This window comes from Rattus norvegicus, chromosome 5 (assembly GCF_021556685.1).
Source record: "Rattus norvegicus strain SHRSP/BbbUtx chromosome 5, alternate assembly SHRSP_T2T, whole genome shotgun sequence".
Lineage (NCBI taxonomy): Eukaryota > Metazoa > Chordata > Mammalia > Rodentia > Muridae > Rattus > Rattus norvegicus.
The window spans coordinates 61,226,542-61,248,102 of NC_141538.1; the positions used below are offsets into that span (position 1 = coordinate 61,226,542).

General features: G+C 47.1%; 1 protein-coding gene across 2 annotated transcripts in view; it reads right to left on the minus strand.

The window, feature by feature from the left end:
- Positions 1–19,941, minus strand: part of B4galt1 (beta-1,4-galactosyltransferase 1) — a 46,870-nt gene extending 26,929 nt beyond the window's left edge. The window contains 1 exon segment of one of the 2 annotated variants that reach the window (NM_053287.1): positions 19,309–19,941. In NM_053287.1, the coding sequence (NP_445739.1) occupies positions 19,309–19,723 (415 nt within the window). In that variant the 5' untranslated portion in view covers positions 19,724–19,941. 2 annotated transcript variants of the gene reach the window in all.
- Positions 19,942–21,561: the final 1,620 nt, after the last annotated feature.

Genomic DNA, 21,561 nt, shown 5'->3' on the forward strand with positions numbered 1-21,561 from the left:
GTACAACTCTGCCCGTTCAAATCCTAGACTGGGCTATGGGAAACGTTCTCTCTCCCTATATGACGTCTTGGGCACATGCAGAGAACACAAGCTGCACACCCACTCTTCCTTCTGCCATCACCATCACTGTTAGAGCTGGAGGGGGTGGGGAGCCCATTGCCAAGAGGAAACAACACATCTGTGGTATAAGAACTCTACACTTAGAGGCAAAACAAAACAAACCAAAACAAAACAAACTATTTGATCAAAAAATAAAGGAACCTGCCAGACCAGACCGACAAGGCAAAGCCAGAAGGTGTCTCCAGCATCTTGATATGAGTGCTAGGGTTGTTTCTGTTTGCTTCTCTGGTTGGTTGGATTTAGTTTTGTTTTGAGGCAGGGTTTCGTATAGCAAAGCCAGAAAACTGCATCACTGTGGGGAGGGTTCCTCCTCTGTCCACCTCTCTGCTTGGGACAGTTTTGTCACAAGCCCACAGAGCCCCACTTTGTAACCTTCCAGGTGCAGAAAGTGGCTTCACCAACAGTGAGCTACCAAGTTCTGGAACTGCCATTTCTCACACAGTGACACATGGCTATCAAAGACCTCCCCAGCCTTCAAGCACTGTGTGGTTGGCTTTCAAAATGGTGGTGAGAAAGCCAGCCTGCAGCCACACTCAAGCTGTATAGTGAAGGGAGAATCACGCTGGGAAATGTGTCTACTCGCCTAGATATTCTGAGTAGCCCAGAAAGCCACATCTGTTATTTTTATTTTATTTTAAATTTCTTTAATTATATGTGTATGAGTGTTTTATTTTCATGTATGTGTACCACATGTGTGTCTAGTGTCCTCAGAGACTGAGAAAAGGACATTAGATCCCCTGGAACTGGCATTCTGCACAGTTATGAGTCCCCATGTGGATGCGGGGAATTGAACTCGGGTTCTCTAGAAGAGTAGCAGCTAATGTTAGCCACTGAGTCATCTCCCCAGCATCTTGATATGAGTGCTAGGGTTGTTTTTGTTTGCTTGACTGGTTGGTTAGATTTAGTTTTCTTTTGAGACAGCATTTCGTATAGCAAAGACACTCACTTCTATTCTCCCATGCAAAGACATTCACTTCTATTCTCCTTGAGCAAAGATACTCATTTCTGTTCTCCTCAGCAAGCTTTTGGTTTCCAGGCACAGCTTCTGATTCATCAGCTGCTGATACTGCTCAAAATAATTTACATTTTAAATTTAAATTCTCTCCAGGCCACAGGCCTAGGATTTGAGTTTGTGGAGAAGGACAGACTAGCCTAATGAAATGCATTGCCTTTCTCTTTGGAGCCTCACCCTGCCATACAAGCCACGCTCTTCACCCTACGCTATTCCTTCCTGTGAGAATAAACCCAATCTCCAAATCTTAAATCTGATTCAGGCCATGGGATGACAAGAAAGGCCTCGGTCTTGGCCATTCAATCCATGGAGCTGTCATTAAATGCATTAAGACTTATAATACACGTAAGGGGACAAAGACCAAAGATATGACCAGATTATATCACCTTGAAGGGTCAGAACCCATCTCAAAGCAGATCCTGAAGACTTCTGCCCAGTATCTTCTGGAGGAGATACCACGGTTCTTCCACACGAAGGGAGTTAAGACAAGAGGGGCCGACACTGCTCCGGAGCAATCTTGGATCTGAAAAGCTGTCCTGCTTTGCCTTTAATAAACCTTTAGGGTTCTGATGGTCATGACACAGCGGAGGACAGGTGATCCTAACAGTCCTGCCTCTGCTGTCCCCAGGCCAGGCCCTATCTCTGTCTGGGAACCCTTCTCAATCTTGAGTTCCAGGGAGTAAACTGAGGGAGGCAACATAAAAGTTGGGTCTTACTTCATTTTACTCAGTCAAACTTTTCTCAGGTGTTCGTTATGGCAGTAGGAACAAGATGGTGCAGGGAAAGTCTTGGAGATTCCAGAATTAGAGTAAACTGACAGTTTACTTCTGTTCAAAGGTAAAAAGGTTTCCACCAACACTGAAAACAGAAGATCCTAGCCTCTAGGATTCAGAGTCTGTGGCTAGAGGTCAAGAATGTCTATGGCCCAATTAGTTAGTCTGGTGTTCACCTTTGTGGAGGAAATCCAAGTATGAATGTTTATTTCATGTGGTGCAATCCTAAACAGAGATTTACCTCCTTTACCCTTAGCCCGGATTTGTATAAAGTGTACCTGCCTTTATCTGTCAATCCCAGAAAGAAGACCCCTAGGAACCCCATGGTAGGTGGGGAGGTGGATCGGTGGATAAAACATTTACTGCACAAGCATGAGGACCTGAGTCCCACACAAAGCTGGGCTTGGAGCACACATGTCTAATCCTGATGTCCTGTGTGAGGATGCTCTGCATAGTGATATCTGGGCAAGCAGTATGGGGAGCATATTCGCCATTAAGGAAAAGACAGGAGAGAAAACCAGAATAGGTAGATACCATGGGGTATCTCTGGACAGTCAGAATCAACAGACTAAGTGTACATGTGGTAACAGCAATGGACCCTAAAAACCAAAGTGAACCCGTAGCAGCTAATTCTAGTTTTCTAAACACATTCTCTCTGAAAAGAACTAATAAGGTTCACTGAAGAAATGGCTGGTGCCAGGGCAGAGCCAAGGAAAGAGCAGCCTCCTGAATACCTCAGTCTGTCCTGAAAGAATTGCTCTGAGAATGACAGACTATATCAAAAAGGATACAACAGCTAGCCAGTGGGAGAAAATCCCACTGGTAAGCCCCGGATAGAAAGCATCGGAATAAAGTAAAATCCAAGAATCAACAGTCTAGCGGGTTGTTTAGGTATTTAGAAATATATGCACACACACACACACACACACACACACACACACACACACACACACACACCAACAACAACAACAGTTAATGATAAAAAACAAGACCATGAATTGAAAGAGAGCAAGGAGGGGTGTATGCTTGAGTTTGGAGGCAGAAAAGGTAAGGGAAAAGTGATGTAATTATATTATAATTAAAAAAAGAATTTATAAAAAGAATTCATACTTTGCATTGACCTATAAATCAAAGAGTAGAGGAAAAGAGAATTGGTGTGTGTGTTGGGGGGGGGGTTAACTTACAAATACAAAGAAATCAACCATCATAGTAATTGATTCAGGAACAAAATAAATAGCTACAGATGTTGAACAACAGTCCAATGAAGAAAAGCGGGAGAATAATAGAATATTTACATAATAATAGACTGAGGAGGAACACAAGTATAAGGCTAGCCTGGACTACATAGTAAGACCCTGTCCACGCAAAATATACAAAAAGAATAATCACAAATGAACAGCAAACCCGAGGAAACGTCTACAAAATAACTGGCTTGTACTCTTCAACAAGGTTCTGCCAAAGTACAAAGGAAGTCTGAGATACTGTGCCAGACGGGAAGGCTGAACACAATACATGATTTCTGATTTAACCACAGTATTGGTACAACAGACGAGTCTCTGTAAGGAGCTAGGCATAGTGATGCATCTAATGTCAGGACTCAGGAAGCTGAGAAGGAGCATGAATTCTAGACCAGCCAAGACTATATAGCAGAGACCTGGTCTCAAAACATGTACACACTCTTTTCTCTTCTCTTCTCTTCTCTTCTCTTCTCTTCTCTTCTCTTCTCTTCTCTTCTCTTCTCTTCTCTTTTCCCCTCTTCTCTTCTCTTCTCTTCTCCCCTCTTCTCTTCTCTTCTCTTCTCCCCTCCCCCACTCTCTTCCTCTCCCCCTTCCCCCCTTCACACCTATCATGTGTAAGACTCTAGGACAGAGGAAGACTCCAGTGCCAGACTGGCCTGCACAATGAGCACTATACAGTGAGACCTAATCTCAAACAAAACAGAGCTTTCCAGAGTTCAAGATGGGAAACTGACTAGTAACTGGGGCTTTGGAAGGGACTAAATTTGTGTTTTGATTATGGTGATGCTTACACAAATATACGCATGTTTGAGTCCATACAGCTACATGACAAGCTAACTTTACTGCATGTTGACCCAAAAAAGTTTTAAGTTAGAAGTGCATACATGCACACTCCAGTGGTCTCTCTGTGCACATGGAAACACGTGTGCTGCAAACACAGGAGTGGCACTGCTCATTGTGGGTTTGATGACAGAAATGAGAACAAAGGCAAAATGCAACCAATAATGAATAAGGCAAGAGAACCAATCAATAGAGCAGTGCTGATAACGGGCCATGAACTGAAGGCTGGTAAGTGGATGGGAAAGAAGTGACCTTGGAGAGTAGGGTGTGTTCTTCAAGCCGTGGGGGGTGGAAGGAAGGCATCTGACTCCTAGGCCTTCTCGTCTCAGTTATATGTTAGCCATGACAGCTTGACAGGATCTGTGGCCAGAGCAAACTTACTTCTCTACTCTGGCTTTTGACTCCTCAGCTCCCTGAGTAAACTCTGACTTTCTGTCTAGGGTTGTCTGCATCTTCAGAATTCTTTTTTTTCCTTTTCCTTTTTCTTTTTCTTTTTTTTCCCCGTAGACAGGTTTCTCTGTGTATCCCTGAACTACACAGGACTTGAACTTGCTCTGTAGACTAGGCTGGCTTCAAACTCACAGGGATCCCCGCCTGCCTCTGCCTCCCACGTGCTGGGATCAAAGTCGTGCAGCCAGCCACACCCACAGAACTCTAAGGCACTTGCTGGCAGTTTTACTCTTCCCACTCTTCCGGTAAAACAGCAACTTAGCATCCCAGCGTGTACATACGGAGAGCTGTATTGCTAAATCGGTCCTTTGATCAGTCCCGGAGCCCTGATGCAATTTCCTGACCTACAATGCTACTTACGGGTCCCTCCTCCCAGGACCAAACCTTAGACTGTAGAAAGCCTAATAGGCCATCTGGGCAATCAGCCAATCACGAATTCCAGGCCACACTAAGCTATCAGAACCATTATAAATGCAGCTATCTCTAGTTTCCCCCTAAAGGGTGGAGATCATTATGAATGCACACATTCTTACCACACCGCCTGGCACTTAAGAGATAGTCGGTGCTAATTTTCCTTCTCCCCAGATTCCCCAGAACGCCCAACCTTACAGGGAAATGCAGCTCTATTGACGTAAATGTATAGACCTTCACAGATGAACTTTGATCACTGGCCGATGGGATGGATCAGCAGTCTGGTACTTCCAAGGACCCCACGGATACGACACAAGGAAACTCCAGCACTCGGGCAGCCATTCTGCCCACCATCCAGTGCCAGGGACGCGCATTAAAATGCTGGGGTGCCAGTTTAGGAGTGATGACGCCCTTCCCAATGCTGAAAACCACCTGACGTCACAGCTGAAAGACAACAAAGCAGAGGGCCTCTGCAGCTAAAGATGGCAGAGATAAAACTAAAAGATGAGTGAGACTTCCTATATAAACGGAAAGTCAGGTCCAGGTGGCTTCCCCAGAAAAGGCTACCTGATGCTTAAAAGGGCTAGACAAATGGACACCAAGTCTTTCAAACACAGAAGAGGTGGGTGGGGATATCCCCCCCTCATCCTCTGAGGCACTGTTATCCTCATACAAAGCCAGACAAAGGTGTCACAAGGAAAGAAAATTACAGACAAATTTCTTACAATTAAAAAGCTAAAACTACATGCTACCAAACTCAAACGAGCAAAAAATAAGCACAGTAAATACCATGACCAAGTGATATTTATCCTGGGCATACAAGGTTGCCTCAATAGCTAAAATCATTCAACATGAAATATGCATATATTAATATAATGGACCAAAAAGGAAAAACAAAAAACAAAAACAAAACAAACAAAAAAACAAAAACAAAACAAACTCACATGAGTAACAAGCACTGTCAAGACCCATAGCCTCTCAATGGTAAAAACACCAGACTAGGAACGGAGGGGGCTTCACCACCCTTTTTATTGTTTTAACATCTGTGTGTGTGTGTGTGTGTGTGTGTGTGTGTGTGTGTGTGTGTGTGTGTGTGTATCTTGTAACTCAAGTCCACAGCTCTCAAGTGAGAGTTTGTAAAGGGCAACATCATGTGAGGGCAGGGCAGGTGTGGGTTTCTTCAGTTAGGACTCAATCTGGTTCTCCAGGCCCAGTGACAACTGCCCCAGCTTTACAAGACAGCACTAGTAAGCACGCCAGTATCTTACAATGAAGCCTCTTAACTAATCATGGCTACTCTAGCAACATCAGGCAGGAAGATATTCCAATGAGCAAACCCTCGTGATAAACTGAGACCCAGAGATTGCAGGACATTGGCAAGAGAAATGACATCTGAACTGGGCATCCTGGATTTCAACTCCAGCCCCTATGTACAACACAGAAGTCTATCCCGGGCCTATGCCTTAGGTTTTCTACCAAATTCCAGAAGTACACCTAGCTGAAGGTACTTATATTTGTTCTCCATTTGTTTGTTTCAAGACAGGGTTTCTCTGTGTAGAATTCTCTGTTTTATTTTTTAAGATTTATTTATTGTATGTGTATGAATGTTTTACCTTTAAGTATGTAGGTGCACAATGTGTGTGCCTGGTACCCAAAGAAGTCAGAAGAGGGCTTCAGAGCTCCTGGAATTGTAGCTTTCGGATGGTTTGGAACCACCACGTGGATGCTGGGAATCAAACCAGGGTCTTCTGCATGAGGAGCGAGTGCTCTTAACCGCGCTGAGCCACCTCTCCACCCACTTTTTAATTTTAACAACATTAAAATTAATATCACCTCTCCACAAAAAGTCCAATACTCCCTTCTGGCTTCTTCCCAAAACATTCAACTGTTGTGGTCTGAAAACTGACAAACCACGTCCACCTAGGGACGTGCGTAGACAGCCATGAACACCTACAACACGGAGGAAGCACGAACTCCAGAAAGGTTCCCAGTGTGGATTTAACAAGAGGAAGCCCTTCTTCTTGTGGCCTGGAGTAGGTCTGTCCACACTGGCCAGGCCGGGAGGTGACAGCTCTGAGCTTTCCACTTCCCTAGGCTTTGGAGTCTCACATCTCTCTATTTGGAAGTGATTTTACTGTGCCAGCCTAGGGAACTCGGTGCACTCCTCCTGTGCCCAAGGAACAGTACTGATCAATAATTCCATGCTTCATGCCACTGAATTTTCTTGTCAACACTCGAAGGAAAGACCTGATCCCATTTCATGTAGGTAAAACCAACTGTGTCCTGATTCAATGAACCCAGAGTGCCCATTAAGTTAGAAGGGAACTGTGAATTTGGTAGAAGACCCAGGAGGAGCCTAGTACAGAAAGATAGTGTCCCTTATACGTTGAGAATGGCCTTATCGCCTGGATCTATAAACTTGGGGTCATTAGAAATCACTGGCTCAATGAACAGCCTAGTAAGATCACCAGTGGAAGGGGAAGCCCTTGGTCCTGCTAAGACTGAACCCCCAGTGAATGTGACTGTTGGGGGGAGGGCGGTAATGGGGGGAGGATGGGGAGGGGAACACCCATAAAGAAGGGGAGAGGGAGGGGCTAGGGGGATGTTGGCCTGGAAACCGGGAAAGGGAATAACATTTGAAATGTAAATAAGAAATACTCAAGTTAATAAAAAAAAAAAAAAGAAATCACTGGCTCTAATCACTTTATCATTTATGCGATTAAGCAGGCTTTTATTAGTCTCCCAAAAAGGACTGTCCTGACAAGCATGAGGTACTGAATGCAATCTCCACCCGTAAGCCAAATAAAAAGGCACATGCAAGGAAAATAGGAGCCCTTCAGACCTGCAGACTTTAGTCAACGCGTCGATCTATTTTTAATCCAACATCATTTCAGCGTTCTTTGATTTGAGCACTGTTATTAGATTCTGTACACCTGAGCTGTTATATGGGAATTTGTCCACCCACGTTAAATGGCCAGGCTAGTCTATCGGAAGCTATTACTGACAGTTTCTGTGGCTGGCTGCATGCAGGTGTGTAACCAGCAACCAACTCACAAAGGTGTAGATCAGTATCACTTTAAAGTGTCAGGTTTTTATAACTAACATCTAATCCTATTCTGCAGGGTTGGCGTTACACATAGGAAGGAGGAAAGGTCACTCTTAATTGTATAAACCATCTCCACTTATGGAGTACAAAGAATCAACAGACTCCTTTTTAGAATACTGAGTACCTGGGCAGGAACAGCCTAGAGGGAATTACTGTCAGGAACAGAATGTCTCACTTGGGAAATCACACACACACACACACACACACACACACACACACACACACACACGGGAGGGAGGGAGGGAGGAAGGAAGGGAGACGAAGGCTGGAGACGTTCACATGAGGCTCAAGATAGACTCGGCACTCTGTTTAGCTTCACATTCTTTAGAAGTCAGGAATTTCAAAGTCTCTGAATGACCCCAAACTTCTCAGAAAGCAATGTGGCAGTTTGAACCTATGTCATCAAGATGACCATATGTGGCCTACAAATTCCTTCCAAGAATTTATCCCAAGGAAGTAATTCAACTGAAATAAAGAGCTATGCCCTGCAAAATGTGTTCAAGATCAGGACAGTGAAACCTGGAGTGAAGAACACTAAGAAATCATCAGTGAGGTTAGTAAAGACGCATGAGGCTGAGGCAGGAGGATGTGAATTTCAGGTCAGCCTAGACCACATAGTGAAAACCAGAGTATATCATATGAGAAAAAAATCTAATTAGAAAAGTCAAATTTTGTAATTAAAAACAAGTTAGGGGCCGGAGAGATGGCTCAGTGGTTGAGAGCACTGACTGCTCTTCCAGAGGTCCTGAGTTCAAATCCCAGCAACCACATGGTGGCTCACAGATGCCCTCTTCTGGTGTGTCTGAAGAGAACTATAGTGCACTCATATACATAAACAAAATCTTGGAAAAAAAATTAGGCCTGGTGGGAGTGGCACTCAGGGGACAGAGGTGAGTGGCTCTTTGGGTTCGAGACCAGCCTGGTCTACAGAGTAAGTTCCAGGACAGCCAGGGATACACAGAGAAACTCTGCCTTTAAAAAATTTAAATCATATTAATATTTAAGAATTTTAAGAAAATCTTAAAAAGCTAAAAAGATACTAGGCAGCCACAACACAAGATAACCAGGTTAATTAGAGGCAAAATTACACTTTGGAAGGTAAGGGACCGGACCAGCTCAGTGGGTAAAGTACTTGCTCTGACTGCTTGGAAATCTGAGTTCAGATCCACAGCATCATATAAAAGTCAGGCATGGTGGCACAAGTCTGCATCCTTGTATTGGGAAGGATGAAATAAGTGGATCCCATAGCTAGTAGCCAGCCAGACCAGTCAGTGAGCTCCAGCGTTAATGAGAGACCTCAAAAACTAAGGTGGGGAACTACTGAGGAAGACTGAGACACCGATCTCCAGACTCTACATGTGGATGCAAACGCACACATGCACACACAGAGACACAAATGCATACAGACATGCACGCAGACATACACAGACACATGCATACAGACATGCACACAGACACACACAGACACACAAACACACATGCACAGACACAGACACACAAACACAAACACAGACATGCACACAGACACACATGCATCACAGACACACACAAACACACAAACACACATGCATAGGCACACACACACGAGGCTGGGCTGGGGGTGTGGCTCAGTGGTAGAGTGCTTGTCTAGAACATACAAGGCTCCCAGTTCATTTCCTGGCCCCTGACAAGGGGGAAATTCATCGAAAGTAAGACTTAGAGTCCTCCCCACCTTGTTCAGTTTCCCATCCCATTCCACTCAGATCCACTGTTCGAAAACACCACATGGAAAATTCCAGAAGCAATTCACCATTCATAAATAACTTATAACACATTGGTAACAATTATAAAATTGCTCCATGTTTACTGCTATTGTCTCTTACTTACTATGCCTGATTTATAAATCAAGGTTTGTCATGGGCGAATGGGTTTCAGTACAATTTTTGTGGCCTCAGGTATCCTCAAGGGACGGTATAGAGTTTCTACTATCAACAATAATAACAAAACCGGAGCTAGGCAGTATTTTAGGCCATGATGGCCACTCCCTAAACCTCTCATCTCTTAAGCAGATTCTCTTATTACTACTACCCCCATTTTATATGTAAGAACACTGAGGCCCAGAGACAGTAACAACCGTTTCACAGCCCACAGCTGCCTCTCGTAAGACAGGGGCCACTCCTCACTTCGCTTTTTAAGTCATTTTCTTTTCTTTTCTTTTTTTTTTTTTTTGTCTGTGTGTCTGTGTGAGTGGATACTGTGTCTGCCAAGTGCCCTTAGCGGTCAGGAGATCATCAGATCCCAGGGCTAGAGTTACAGGTGGCTGTGAACCAAACTCGGGTCTCTGGAAGAGCAGTGCACGCCTAATGGCTGTGCCATCGCTCTAGGCTCCATTTCTTACAGTCAGTCATGAACCTGCTACAATCATCATGCCTATTTGACAGTGTTGACAAACTCCTGAGAAGAGGCCTCACCACAAATGCTCTGAAAGTAGTGGGCGTCACAAGGAACTTCCTGAGGCCTTTCAGACCCAGCTATATCTACCATCTCCACACAGACCCCACACTAGAAGTTAAGAAGGAGAGAAAGACAGTTCACTTGAACTTCAGAAATGCAACATGGCCTAAAGGAGTCTAGATTGGTCTAACACGCAAGGAGAACTCTGAGTCCACCGGTGTTTCAGGCTTGACTCTGCCCTCTACAGACAATGCGCTGGTCTTGCAAACTCCTAGGAAACTCCCTCTTTCATGGCCTCACTGAAGTCCCCTGGCCTCCTGCGGCCTCCAGCCCTGCCAGGCAGCCTGAGGGGCAGGCAGCACTGCCTCTCTTTCATCATCTTCCCTCTGCCTTCACTTCCTCTCCTACCCTATGGGTAACTGGAGGGCAACAGCTGGATAGTTGGCTGTGTGACAGCAACTAGAAGAAATCACAGGCTATTTCCAGCAATAGACCCCAGCCCACCACAACATGGGAGAATGTTCAGACAGGCTAAGACAGGGTTTCCAGAGCCAGTGTGTGTAAGGGGCCCTGTCTGATGCTGGCCCTAGTCCAGACCACCCATTTCTCTCTGCCCCTTAGGCCTCTGAACAGCAAGGTTTCTGCATCTGGCTGGCCAAGATTCACCCACGGTAAAGGGACTCTTCTACAACAGAGGGCTGGACCTTGTTTGTGTCTACCTCTTGCACTTTGCATGATATGGTTTTTCATTAAAAACCTGCCCTAGAAGCAAGTGAGTCACTGTCTGTCCCCTTCCTTGGGGGTCTTTCTAAGTATGCTGGCCAGCAGAGCCTCTATGGAGGCTGCTTACAGTATTAACCTGAATGTAAGAGGCCATGTCCCCCTGCTTGCCTAACACAAATGTCAGCTTCTCTGAGTCTCCCTCAAAAGACTGCCTGTCTGTCTGTCTTTTTTCAAGCTGTTGGTGTCCTGTCACACCAACAGCAGCTCTGTGGTTTTAGGATGTCAAAGGCAAAAGGACATTATGCAAAACAGGAAGGAACTTTTAAAGAAAATGCTAAAGACATTTTTAGAATGAACTCTGTCATTGGGCCAAGCCTTTACTGAAGCCCCTGCCGGGCCCCTCCAGGCCCATATGGAACGGCAGGAAGGAGCCTGACCCTGACACTGTGTGAGTCAAGCGGGTCTGGCAGAATCCTGTCCCTTCAGTGCAACTTTGCTCTAACTCCCAAGACTCGGTGCCAAATGACCCTCAGCAGATTCTCCGCACCAAACATTCCCTCTGAAGAGAATCTAGCTCCACTGATGACATTCAAAATGGAGTAACTTCAAAATACACTCCTTGGGAACAGCCAGGCAACAGCAGCCTGAGGCTTTACTGACGTAATCCACCAAGTCCTCGTAGAAAACCAGCCTCTGTTGCTCTCCCAGGCTTTTCCCTTAAGAGAATTCCCGGAAACGTAAAAGATTCTCAGTCCCCAGCCCCTCCCTGGAACTCAGGAACATGTGGTAGTAGAAAAAGAATGTCATGTGTTTCAGAATCTGATTTGCTGGCTCCTTTCCCAACGCCCCTCTGTGTCACACCTCAATGATGTCAGCAGTACTGGGTTAGCCCAATAGTATGCATCCAGCACTTAGCTCTGGAGCCATATTAGGCCATATAAACTATACAGGGACTGGGCAGCTAGGGAAACAACTAGAGAAGTTACTGAGGAAGCACTCTCTCCATGAATTTCATTTACAGCAGATCTTTGCTCAGACGGATCTACAGATCTGCTTGGGGGCTGTACTCTGGCCCTACCCCAGGCACTTCTTCAGCCTTCTCTCCTTTTGATTAGAATTCTAGACATATCATTCCACATAAGTGATATTCATTTGACTGCACTGTGCAAACCTGTAATTTCCCGAGGCACTTAACCCTTTGTGAGAAAGCTTGAAACTCAGTGCTTCTCAAAAAGAATTCATTCATTCTTTTCTCTCTTTTGGAAAATGTTCTACGGGCACCACCAAAAAATAAAGTACGAGTTTGTCCACAAGGCTCACTACACCACCAGGAAAACAAAAACCACATCTATGTGTCTAACAGCCGAGGATAAGAGAGCTACGCCATATGCTGCTGACCAAGAGGATACTGCTCTTGTGATTTACTGGTTAGTTTTATTTTATTATTTTCTCAAGGTGTTGGGATCAAGCCTGGGGCCTCACACCTGCTGGCAATCACCCTTCCACTAAATTACATCCCCACCCCCATCCCACCTTTGTGTGTGTGTGTGTGTGTGTGTGTGTGTGTGTGTGTGTGTGTGTGTGTGCTTTTCTTTTAAAGATGCAGGACCAAGATTGTAACAGAATCTTAAATGAAAAAGGATGATCACCAAGCTACCTACATAAATTCCTATCAGTCGATTCCTCCTGTAAAGACCTCTTAGTTAGGATTCCTATAACTTCATAAAAGACCATGACCAAAAACATGGAGGAAAGGGTTGATTTCCTCATCATCAGGCTGCAGTCTGCTCAGAAGCTTTCTTTTAGCACCCAGGACCTGTCCAGGAGTGGCGCCTCCCACACCCACAATGGACCGGGTGCCTCCCACATATACCAATCAGTAAGAAAATGGATCATGGGCTTCCTCACTGGCTAATCTAGTGGGAGGATTTTCTCACTTGCAGTTCCCTCTTCCCAAATGACTCAAATATGTGTCAAGTGACATAAAAACTAGCCAGTACATGGAGTATGGTGCCACCATAACTGGAGTCCTAGTCCCAGACAACTTGAGGCAGGAGTTAAAAGCCTAGGCTACCTTGCAAGACATTGTCAAATAAAAATAAAATAATCCAGGAACAAGTTATCAGCTGTATTCTTTTCTTAAACATGCAAGAAGAGAAGTCCAGCAGAAAGCAGGGGGACATGTTTATGTTAGGTGAAAAGAATGTGGTTTTCATTTGTATGTTTTCAGAGTTGAAGATCGTCAAACCTAGGGCGTCCTACAAGCGCTCTACACTGAGTTAAACCCTCCCACCCCACATTATTTTCCACAAAAATTATTACTAAGACTTCACAAAGAAAAAGGCAAACACAGACCCATATAGCCTTTGTCCCAATACCTGTGAGGCCAATCATTTTAGTTACACAATACACCAGGAACATACTTAAAATCGCTGCCACAGAATTCAACAGCTAATAAAAGATACAGCCCCTGGCCCTCAGTTGTATAAGGAAGTGGAGGGCTCTGGCCAAGCTGAAACATGGAACCTGAATGCTGAGTATGTGACTCACCCCTCTGTCTTCTATTGACCAATCCCTTTAAGCCACATTCACCAGAACCACCTCGGGCCAAACCACCACAGCCCTCAAACCTAGAAACCTCTGACTTTCAGAACAGGCCTTAGAGAGCTCTCCTCAGGGCGATGGCTCCTTCGCCTCACCCTGCGGAGTTCCAGACAAACAAGGCTTCACAACTAAGGTCTTTTCAGCCACAGCCACAGTCAGCTTTCAGGAGACTTTGACAAGTTTAGACACAGGAAGGCTGGCACATCACGTATGGCAGAATCAAACATAAAATCATCATAGTGCCGGAGTCTCAGAGGATTTGGACCAAAAGGGAGGTCTGTTTGTCGTAAAACTACTCCAGAGCTGGGGAGAGGGACCAGTGGGTAAAGTTCTTGCTGTGAGATTATGAGACCCTGAATTTGGATCCCCATGTAAAAGCCAGACCATAGCATGTCTATATCCCCAGTACTCCTGTAGGGAGATTGGGAGGTGAAGACAGGAGAATTCTGAACAGCTCATGGGACAGGTACCTGAGGTGTATACAGCAGCAGACAAGAAACCCTGATTCAAACAAGGTGAAAGGCAAGGACTACTAAGGCCTGAAATTGTCCTGTGACCTCCACAAGAGTACCGGGCAAGCATGCAAACATATTCTCTCTCTCTCTCTCTCTCTCTCTCTCTCTCTCTCTCTCTCTCTCTCTCTCACACACACACACACACACACACACACACACACACACACACACTGACTTTTTTCTTATTAAAAATTAGCAGGAACAAACAGGGAACAGAGAATGGGGACAAGGAACAGAGGCTGTAAATAACTGGGACATGAAAGAATCATATATATATGCCCCTTTCACAGAGACCCTTAGCCCACCGATCCCAAGAGGATCCTGCTTACTGTGCTTCCGGAGTCTGAATGGTCCCAGGGCAGAATCGTGGGAGGACTTAGGCCGACTTGGCATCAACTGCCCCACCATCCTCAACCCCTAAATTAGCTTGGAAATCCCTACCCTGCTGCCACTCAAAGACCATAATACCCAGGCAGATGGCTGTTGATATCTCATTATAATCATTATAAAGCAGCAAGTTGAGATTACCCAGCAGAGCTAAGGTACGGCTTCAGAAAGAAAAGGAAAACTTTTCACACAATCAAATAAAACTAGGAGGGAAGAACGGTAACATCGAGCCTGAGTTTCTTTCTGAATGAAAGGAAGATAGGATAGAATATTAGAGAAAGGAACATGAGATCGAGGGCACGTGCACACACACACCCCCCCCCCACACACACACACAGGGTGGGGTGTTCAGAGACATTAGTACAAAAAATTAAGTCTCTCTTGCCTAAACTTCTAGTTGCTACAAGGAAGACATTTTGTTTTCTTTATAGCTCTAACTCCACACAGTGCACACTGTACATGAGTGACGTTACCACAGTCATCCAAACATCCGTGTAAGACCTTTCAGAGGAAGGGATGCACAAGCACATCTTATAAGGATCTTCTGTCCACTCTCTGGACTATATCAGGACAGCTCCTGGTCCTCTGAACTAGTCTCTCTGGGCATTAACCTGAGGCAAGAATACCAGACCCCTCTCCAGGGGGGCTAAGCCAAGAGACAAGGGCTTAAAGCCAATCCCACATTTGGCTCCTGTTTGCCATGTCCCAAGGAACATCTACCTGCTCTTTTGCCACAGGTGGTTCCCACACTTGTTCAGAACCTGGGCTACTCCCTTCCCCCACCCCCGTGCTGGGATTAAGACCAAGGCCTTGTATACGCAACCACTGAGCCACACCCCTAGCAAGTGTAGAATAAATGTCATTCAGGGACCACTTCCACTCCCTATTTGGGAGAAACGAACAGGTTTCATCCTGAAAAGGATCCAGATTGTCATGGAGGGTATTTCTGAATGACCTTGGCAATCGGGTTTCCATTTTACAGTTACCTCGATGTCTAAGTTGGGAAATGCTGAGGCCTTCTAATGCTTTTCGTGGAATGTAGGTTAGGGTACGTCCAATATGACTGGTAGATAAAGAAAGGCATTACAGTCTGTGTGTGATCAATAAATTATTGCCTCCAGAGAAAAGCAGCAAGACCAACTGGCTTAAAGGGCTAGGTACCCAAAGTCAAAGCTGTAAGATCTGCATCCAAATGAAGAGCTCTGTGCCTCTTCCAAGACCCAGGATGAGATTCCAACCTAAATCCCAAGAGCCATCCCACAATGGGTAGCTCAAGGACAGCCCTCTTCCAAGTCTCACAGCACAGGCTGTTCTGATCGGCCTGCTTGCATCTGCATGTGCACACGTGGGTGAAGACAGCACGATAAAGAGGAATGCCTGAGAGCCGAGAGCCCAGTACTTCATCTTCAACTCACACTCCACGGCAGGGGCTCAGCTAAAAGAACCCCCAAAGAGCCAGGGAAATTGGCTAATGAACAAATGCTCTAACAGGGCTGTTTGCTTCTAGATAAGAACCCTGGGCCAGCAAGATAGCTCAGCAGGTAAAGGTGCTTGCCACCAAGTTGACAACATGAGTTCCATCCCTGAAACCTCTGAGCTCCACACTCATACCGTAGCATATGGGTCTACATATGAACACACATATACAAATAAATAAAAGCCACACACACACACACACACACACACACACACCTTCCTTTTGAGCAAAGGGTAAAAGGGGTCTCTGAGGTTTAAGTTGACCAGAATTTACTGCCCTCTTGAAAGATCTGTACTATCTGTTCCAGACACCAGCTAAGCCACCCAGCCCTGCTTCCCCAAATCAATCCAGCCTGATATGCTATCCCCTTTTCCACCAACACCACACCCAAAATGTCTGTGCCACAGCCAGTCAAATCTTGTTGAGCTGTGCCAAAGACGAGCAGATAAAACCTTCTGGAAAAACATAAACATTCCAGGAAAGAACCACAAGGCTGTGCCTCCTCTCATCTTGGGCAAACATTCAGAGGGCCAGAAAGGAGAGCTCATTGCTACAGCCAGTAGAGTACACAGTGACAGTTACCTGGAGACCTGTCACAGGGCTACAGAAAACAGCCAGAACTAACTAGAGTTCTTTCTGGGCAAATAAAAGGACTTCTCAGGCCAGGCCAGCTAACCCCTGTAGCCCACACCGGGTTGGGGAAGGACGGAACAGCCAGCCAGAGACTCACACTAGCCCCACAATGAGAGAGGAGTCCCCACCACCACTAGTACTGCAAACAATACAGTCTGCCCCAGTCATACATATTGCCTAAGCAGGATCCCAACCTCAGTCTATCTAAAGTCCATTCAAATATTCTGACAAACCGAAAACAGATCAAACGGCAACCCATCGGCAGCCTAGTCTGGTCCCTTACCACCTCAAAGTCACCAGCTATCAACTGAAAAAGATCCAAGCATCTGGCTTAGACCACTGGACATTAGAAAGCAGAGGAAAGTTAGGGAAAGGAACTGCAAATAGTGAAAAGGCCACTGTGCTAACCCCCAGGGATGCTTTCTCCCACCAACCTCAAAACCACGGCCAAGGGCTTTGGCTGACACCTGTCCTGCGGAACAGATGGGCTTGATACTACACACACACACACACACACACACACACACACACACACACACACAGAGGCCCGGATACACATAAAGCTTCCTCCTGGCCGAGAACAGCCCTCCAACAGCTACACTTAAGCACTCAAGTCTAAGGGCTCAGTTTAAAAAAACAAAACCTAACCTTCTACTCTTGTTTCTGGGATTGCGGCCTCAGCAGCAGCCTAAACATTAGTCCCACGCAAGTCACATGAAGGTAGCCAGGCTAGAAGAGGCCAGAAGAGGCCAAGGCCTCTGACTCCAATCTAAAATGATCTCTCTCAGCAAGGTCCTTTTGAGCTGCCTATTTCAGGATCAATTTAGCAACCCACACTACCAAACCAAACCGAGCGGAACTACAGTTACCACAGTCCCTCATATTTCAGCAGGAAGAACCCTATCCTCCGAACAACGAGAAACTTGGGTGCCTGGTTTTCTCTTCGAGACAGGGTCTCATGCACACTTAGTTTTATATGGTGTTGGAATCAAACCCAGGGCTTTGGGCATGATAGACAAGCATTCTACCAGCTGAGCTATGTCCCTGGCTCTGGAGTACTTTACGAATTAATTTGTCTTTTTCTGCATAATGCTTGGGCAACAATCAAAAACAAAACCAAAAGGCCCAGCCAGACATTCTGTAGTCTGGGGACTTCTCCTCCTCCTCCTCCTCCTCCTCTTCCTCCTCCTCCTCCTCTTCTTCCTCTTCCTCCTCCTCCTCTATGTTGCTCAGTTCATCTCCACGGAGGTCTAAGAAATCGCCACTTCAGATCCTCAAACTGTATTGTCGATTACTTGCTATCTTGTCCTGAGTGCCCACTCTGTACACAATCTCAATTCGTCCTAAAAATAACCCCATGAGGTAAGCACAGACAAGTCCACTTTACACCATGGGAAGAAACACCATAATATGCTTGAAGTCAGACGCTTATCAGTAGACTAGTAGTTCACCTTCCACAGGACTATTCCTGTTTCCCAGGTTAACAACCAGGTCCAAAGGAATTCAATTTTCTGCTGCTCATGTTTGGCCAATTCCAAGATGTTCCTCCCAAACTAGATATGAAAATACTGAAGTAATTACTGGAGAAATTGAGCAACAGGTTATAGGAAGGCCTGCTCGGCCAAGGCTTTCTGAGAACGAGAAACAGAGCTACTGGCACGCTGCCTGCCTGTTTTTGGGGAGGTGGGATTCACTCTGAGCAACATTCTCTCAAACCTGACACAACTGTGATCTACAGATCAAAGGCCTACCCTGAGCCAGTCTCTTAGTACTAGGAATACAAACTCATATATCTGGCCCCTGCCTGGTGAAGGCCACGGTTCAGATCAGCTGAACAAGTAATGCCAGGAAAAGTACCCCCATTGATCTGGTTAATTTTAGCCCTCCAGTGCCCTGAGTACACAGGCCCTCTGCCGCTGGAGGTTAAGAGGAACCTTCAGGAGGAGGAACTTAGGGTGGGAGACAGAAGGCCCTTGGTTCAAGACCTACAAACAGGACGAAATCCCACAATTGTAGCAACTTTCTAAAAGTTCATTCTCATTATTTAAACTTAGTTACAGTGTATCATTTACTCCTTCAAAACAACTCCCTAAATAGATGTGGTTTATTATCTCCATTTACCAGAAACCTTAAAGAGAAAGTTAAGTCGCTTGTTCAAAGGCGGAGAGGAGGAAGGTGGTGGGGAAAGAGGTGGTTTGCTCACTGTCGGTCTCGGACTCAAACAGTAGAAGTTGCTACTGGTGTTGCTATAGGGAGAGAAGGTTTCAAAGCAACCTTTTGAGTCTACCCTAAATTGACCCCAACTTCAAACTTCCTGAGTCCTGGGCCAGAAAAAGTGTGTCTCCAGGGCCTTGTCTGTTGCTGGGGCCAGAAGAGCTTGTGGGCTTCCCAACAGGGTCCCAGCCTCTTGAGACACCAGTCAGCCTCTCTTCGGGTCATCCCAAAGAGGATTAAGCCCGTCTTGGGGATTAAGTACTCTGATCAAAACCTGGTGGCTGGCAGTCCTGAAAGAGATCTTAGGATAATATCCCTGGAACCCTATTGAGGAAATCCGAGGAGCCCATGTCCTCGGATCCTAGGTCTTACCGAGCAGCGGGGACTCCTCAGGGCAAGCAGGCAGAGTCAACAATCCAGTGCTGGTGGGCATTGGCACCGAAGTCAAGTTGCTCTTCAGGCCGGGGCCAGAAGCCGCATCAGGGCTGGAGTCAGAACCCGGGCGAGGCTTCGGGGAGACGCCTAAAGGAGGCGGCGGCCGCGCGCCCCGGGGCCGGAGCTCTCCCGAGGGCTGCTTGCTGGCGGCGGCGCCGTTCGTGCCGCCTTGCAGTGAAGAGGAGACTCCGACCAGTTGGGGCAGGCGGCTCAGATCGCGACCGGAGAGGTAATAGACCAGGGTGACGCCAAGGTGCAGCGCGCAGACCGCCACGAGCAGGCGGCAGGCCCGCTGCAGGGTCGCGCCCGGCATCGCGGCGCTGCCGCCCAGGAACGGCTCACGAAACCTCATCTTCCCGCCGCGGCTTTAAGAGGGGGTGGGCTACGGCTGAGAGGACGGCCCGCCCGCAGGCCGCCCGCCAGGCGCTACCCGACCACAGCGATGGAAGGAGGGGCCGGGGGGTGGGGACCGGGGGGAGGGCTAGGACCTAGCGCAGCACCGGCCGCCTGTGGCGGAAAGTCGACACCCCCAGCCGCGGGACTCTGGAGAGATCAGCGGGGCACGAGAGGCGCGGATGGGCACGGGGCGGGGCCTCGGCCGGGGGCGGGGCCTCAACCCGGTTTCCGAAGGCTCTTCGCGGAACCTGAGGGGGCGGAGTCTGGGGGGTGGGGCCGCAAAGCGGGTCTTCGGAGGGGCGGGGCTTGAGGGACAAGGCTCGGAGAGGGGACTGAGGGGCGGAACCTTCAGCCGGGTTTTTCTGGCAGCTAAGGAAGGGTGGGGCCTGGGGGGCAAGCACTAAGGGGCGGGCCCTCGGGAGGTTGGGTTGCAGGGCGCCGCGACTCTTGGGGACTAAACGTGGCGCTCTGCCAGCCCGACTGCAGCCTGGGGTTGAGCCGGCATCACATGCCCAGCGCTCGGTTTTTACTCCTAGCGTTCACTGTGGAACTTAACTTAATTCTCTCTAAACCGTGCCTTCTGATTCAACGAGCTGCTCTCCGGTGACCCCACCACTTCCTGGCGTACCCAATGACTCGGGTATGGGCCTGGGACAGCAACTAATGAGGCCAAGAGGACTGGCCAGGTAGCCTTGGGGTAGTGAGAAACTGGAGGGGAGAAAGGTCGTCTAGGAAACCGTCTTCGACGCCCCGCGAGGCCAGCGGACGGATCCTCTGGGGCGTTCCAAAGATCCTCTCATCCTAACTGGGTCCTCCTGCCTATGAGGGGGCTACCAAGGAAGAGCGGATTATTGAGAGTCCTGCTAGGGAAGTGACCAACTCGCTTTACTCTTATTCCCACTTTGGTGTTTGCCGGATCGGGGAATATCAGGAGACTGCCCAACTTGGTTCTAGGTGCAACAGGGCCTCTAGTGCATGCCATATGGAGAAGACACATGCTGTGGGGATGGAGCATTAATTCTTAAGCCTGTGTACAGAATAGCCCTCTGTACACTGCGCTGGAACACAGTCCCCATTCGACAGAGTACTGGATCTAGGAGCCGGCATGCACACCTGTAATCCCAGACCCTGGTTGCGGAGGCAGGAAGAGCCAGAGTTTGGAGCCAGGCCCCACTACATAGTAAAGATTTCTAGGCCTTGGGGGAGAATATGCATGGATGCCTGTAAGATCTCACAGCTGATGTGCTGTGGAACTCAGGCTCCTAAACACTTTGTCACTATGCGCTCCTTTACACCTTGTTGATTTGAAGGTAGACGCTGGAATGCCAGGGAGATTTAAACACTTGAAGCCTTGAGCGGGAGGCCTCTGACCCATTTATCCTTGAATGTGGTAAGGACGGGGAACGCTAACTAATTCTAGCCACTCCTGTATTTGGAGAGTTTGTTGTTAGCCAGTATATGCCATGAAATAGGGGTTGTTAAATATCTAATGACTCATCGATGAGAAAACAAACTGAACAGTGTGACATTTGGTTGCAATCATACAAAATGTACTTATCATCAGGTGACTTCCTGACCGCTCCTCTGGCCTCTTTCTGACTGTTCCTCCTCATCTCCGTCTGTTGTATAGGCCCTGAAGCTGTGGTCCCTGTGGCTCTTTTATGTCTACACTTGTTCCTTAGGTGTGGTTCTATTACCTAAAGGCTGATGACACACCAAAACTTTCTCTCTCCAGCCCACATTTCTTCCCTAACACCCCGCCTTCTGGTATCATGTCAGCCGAATGAGTCCCGC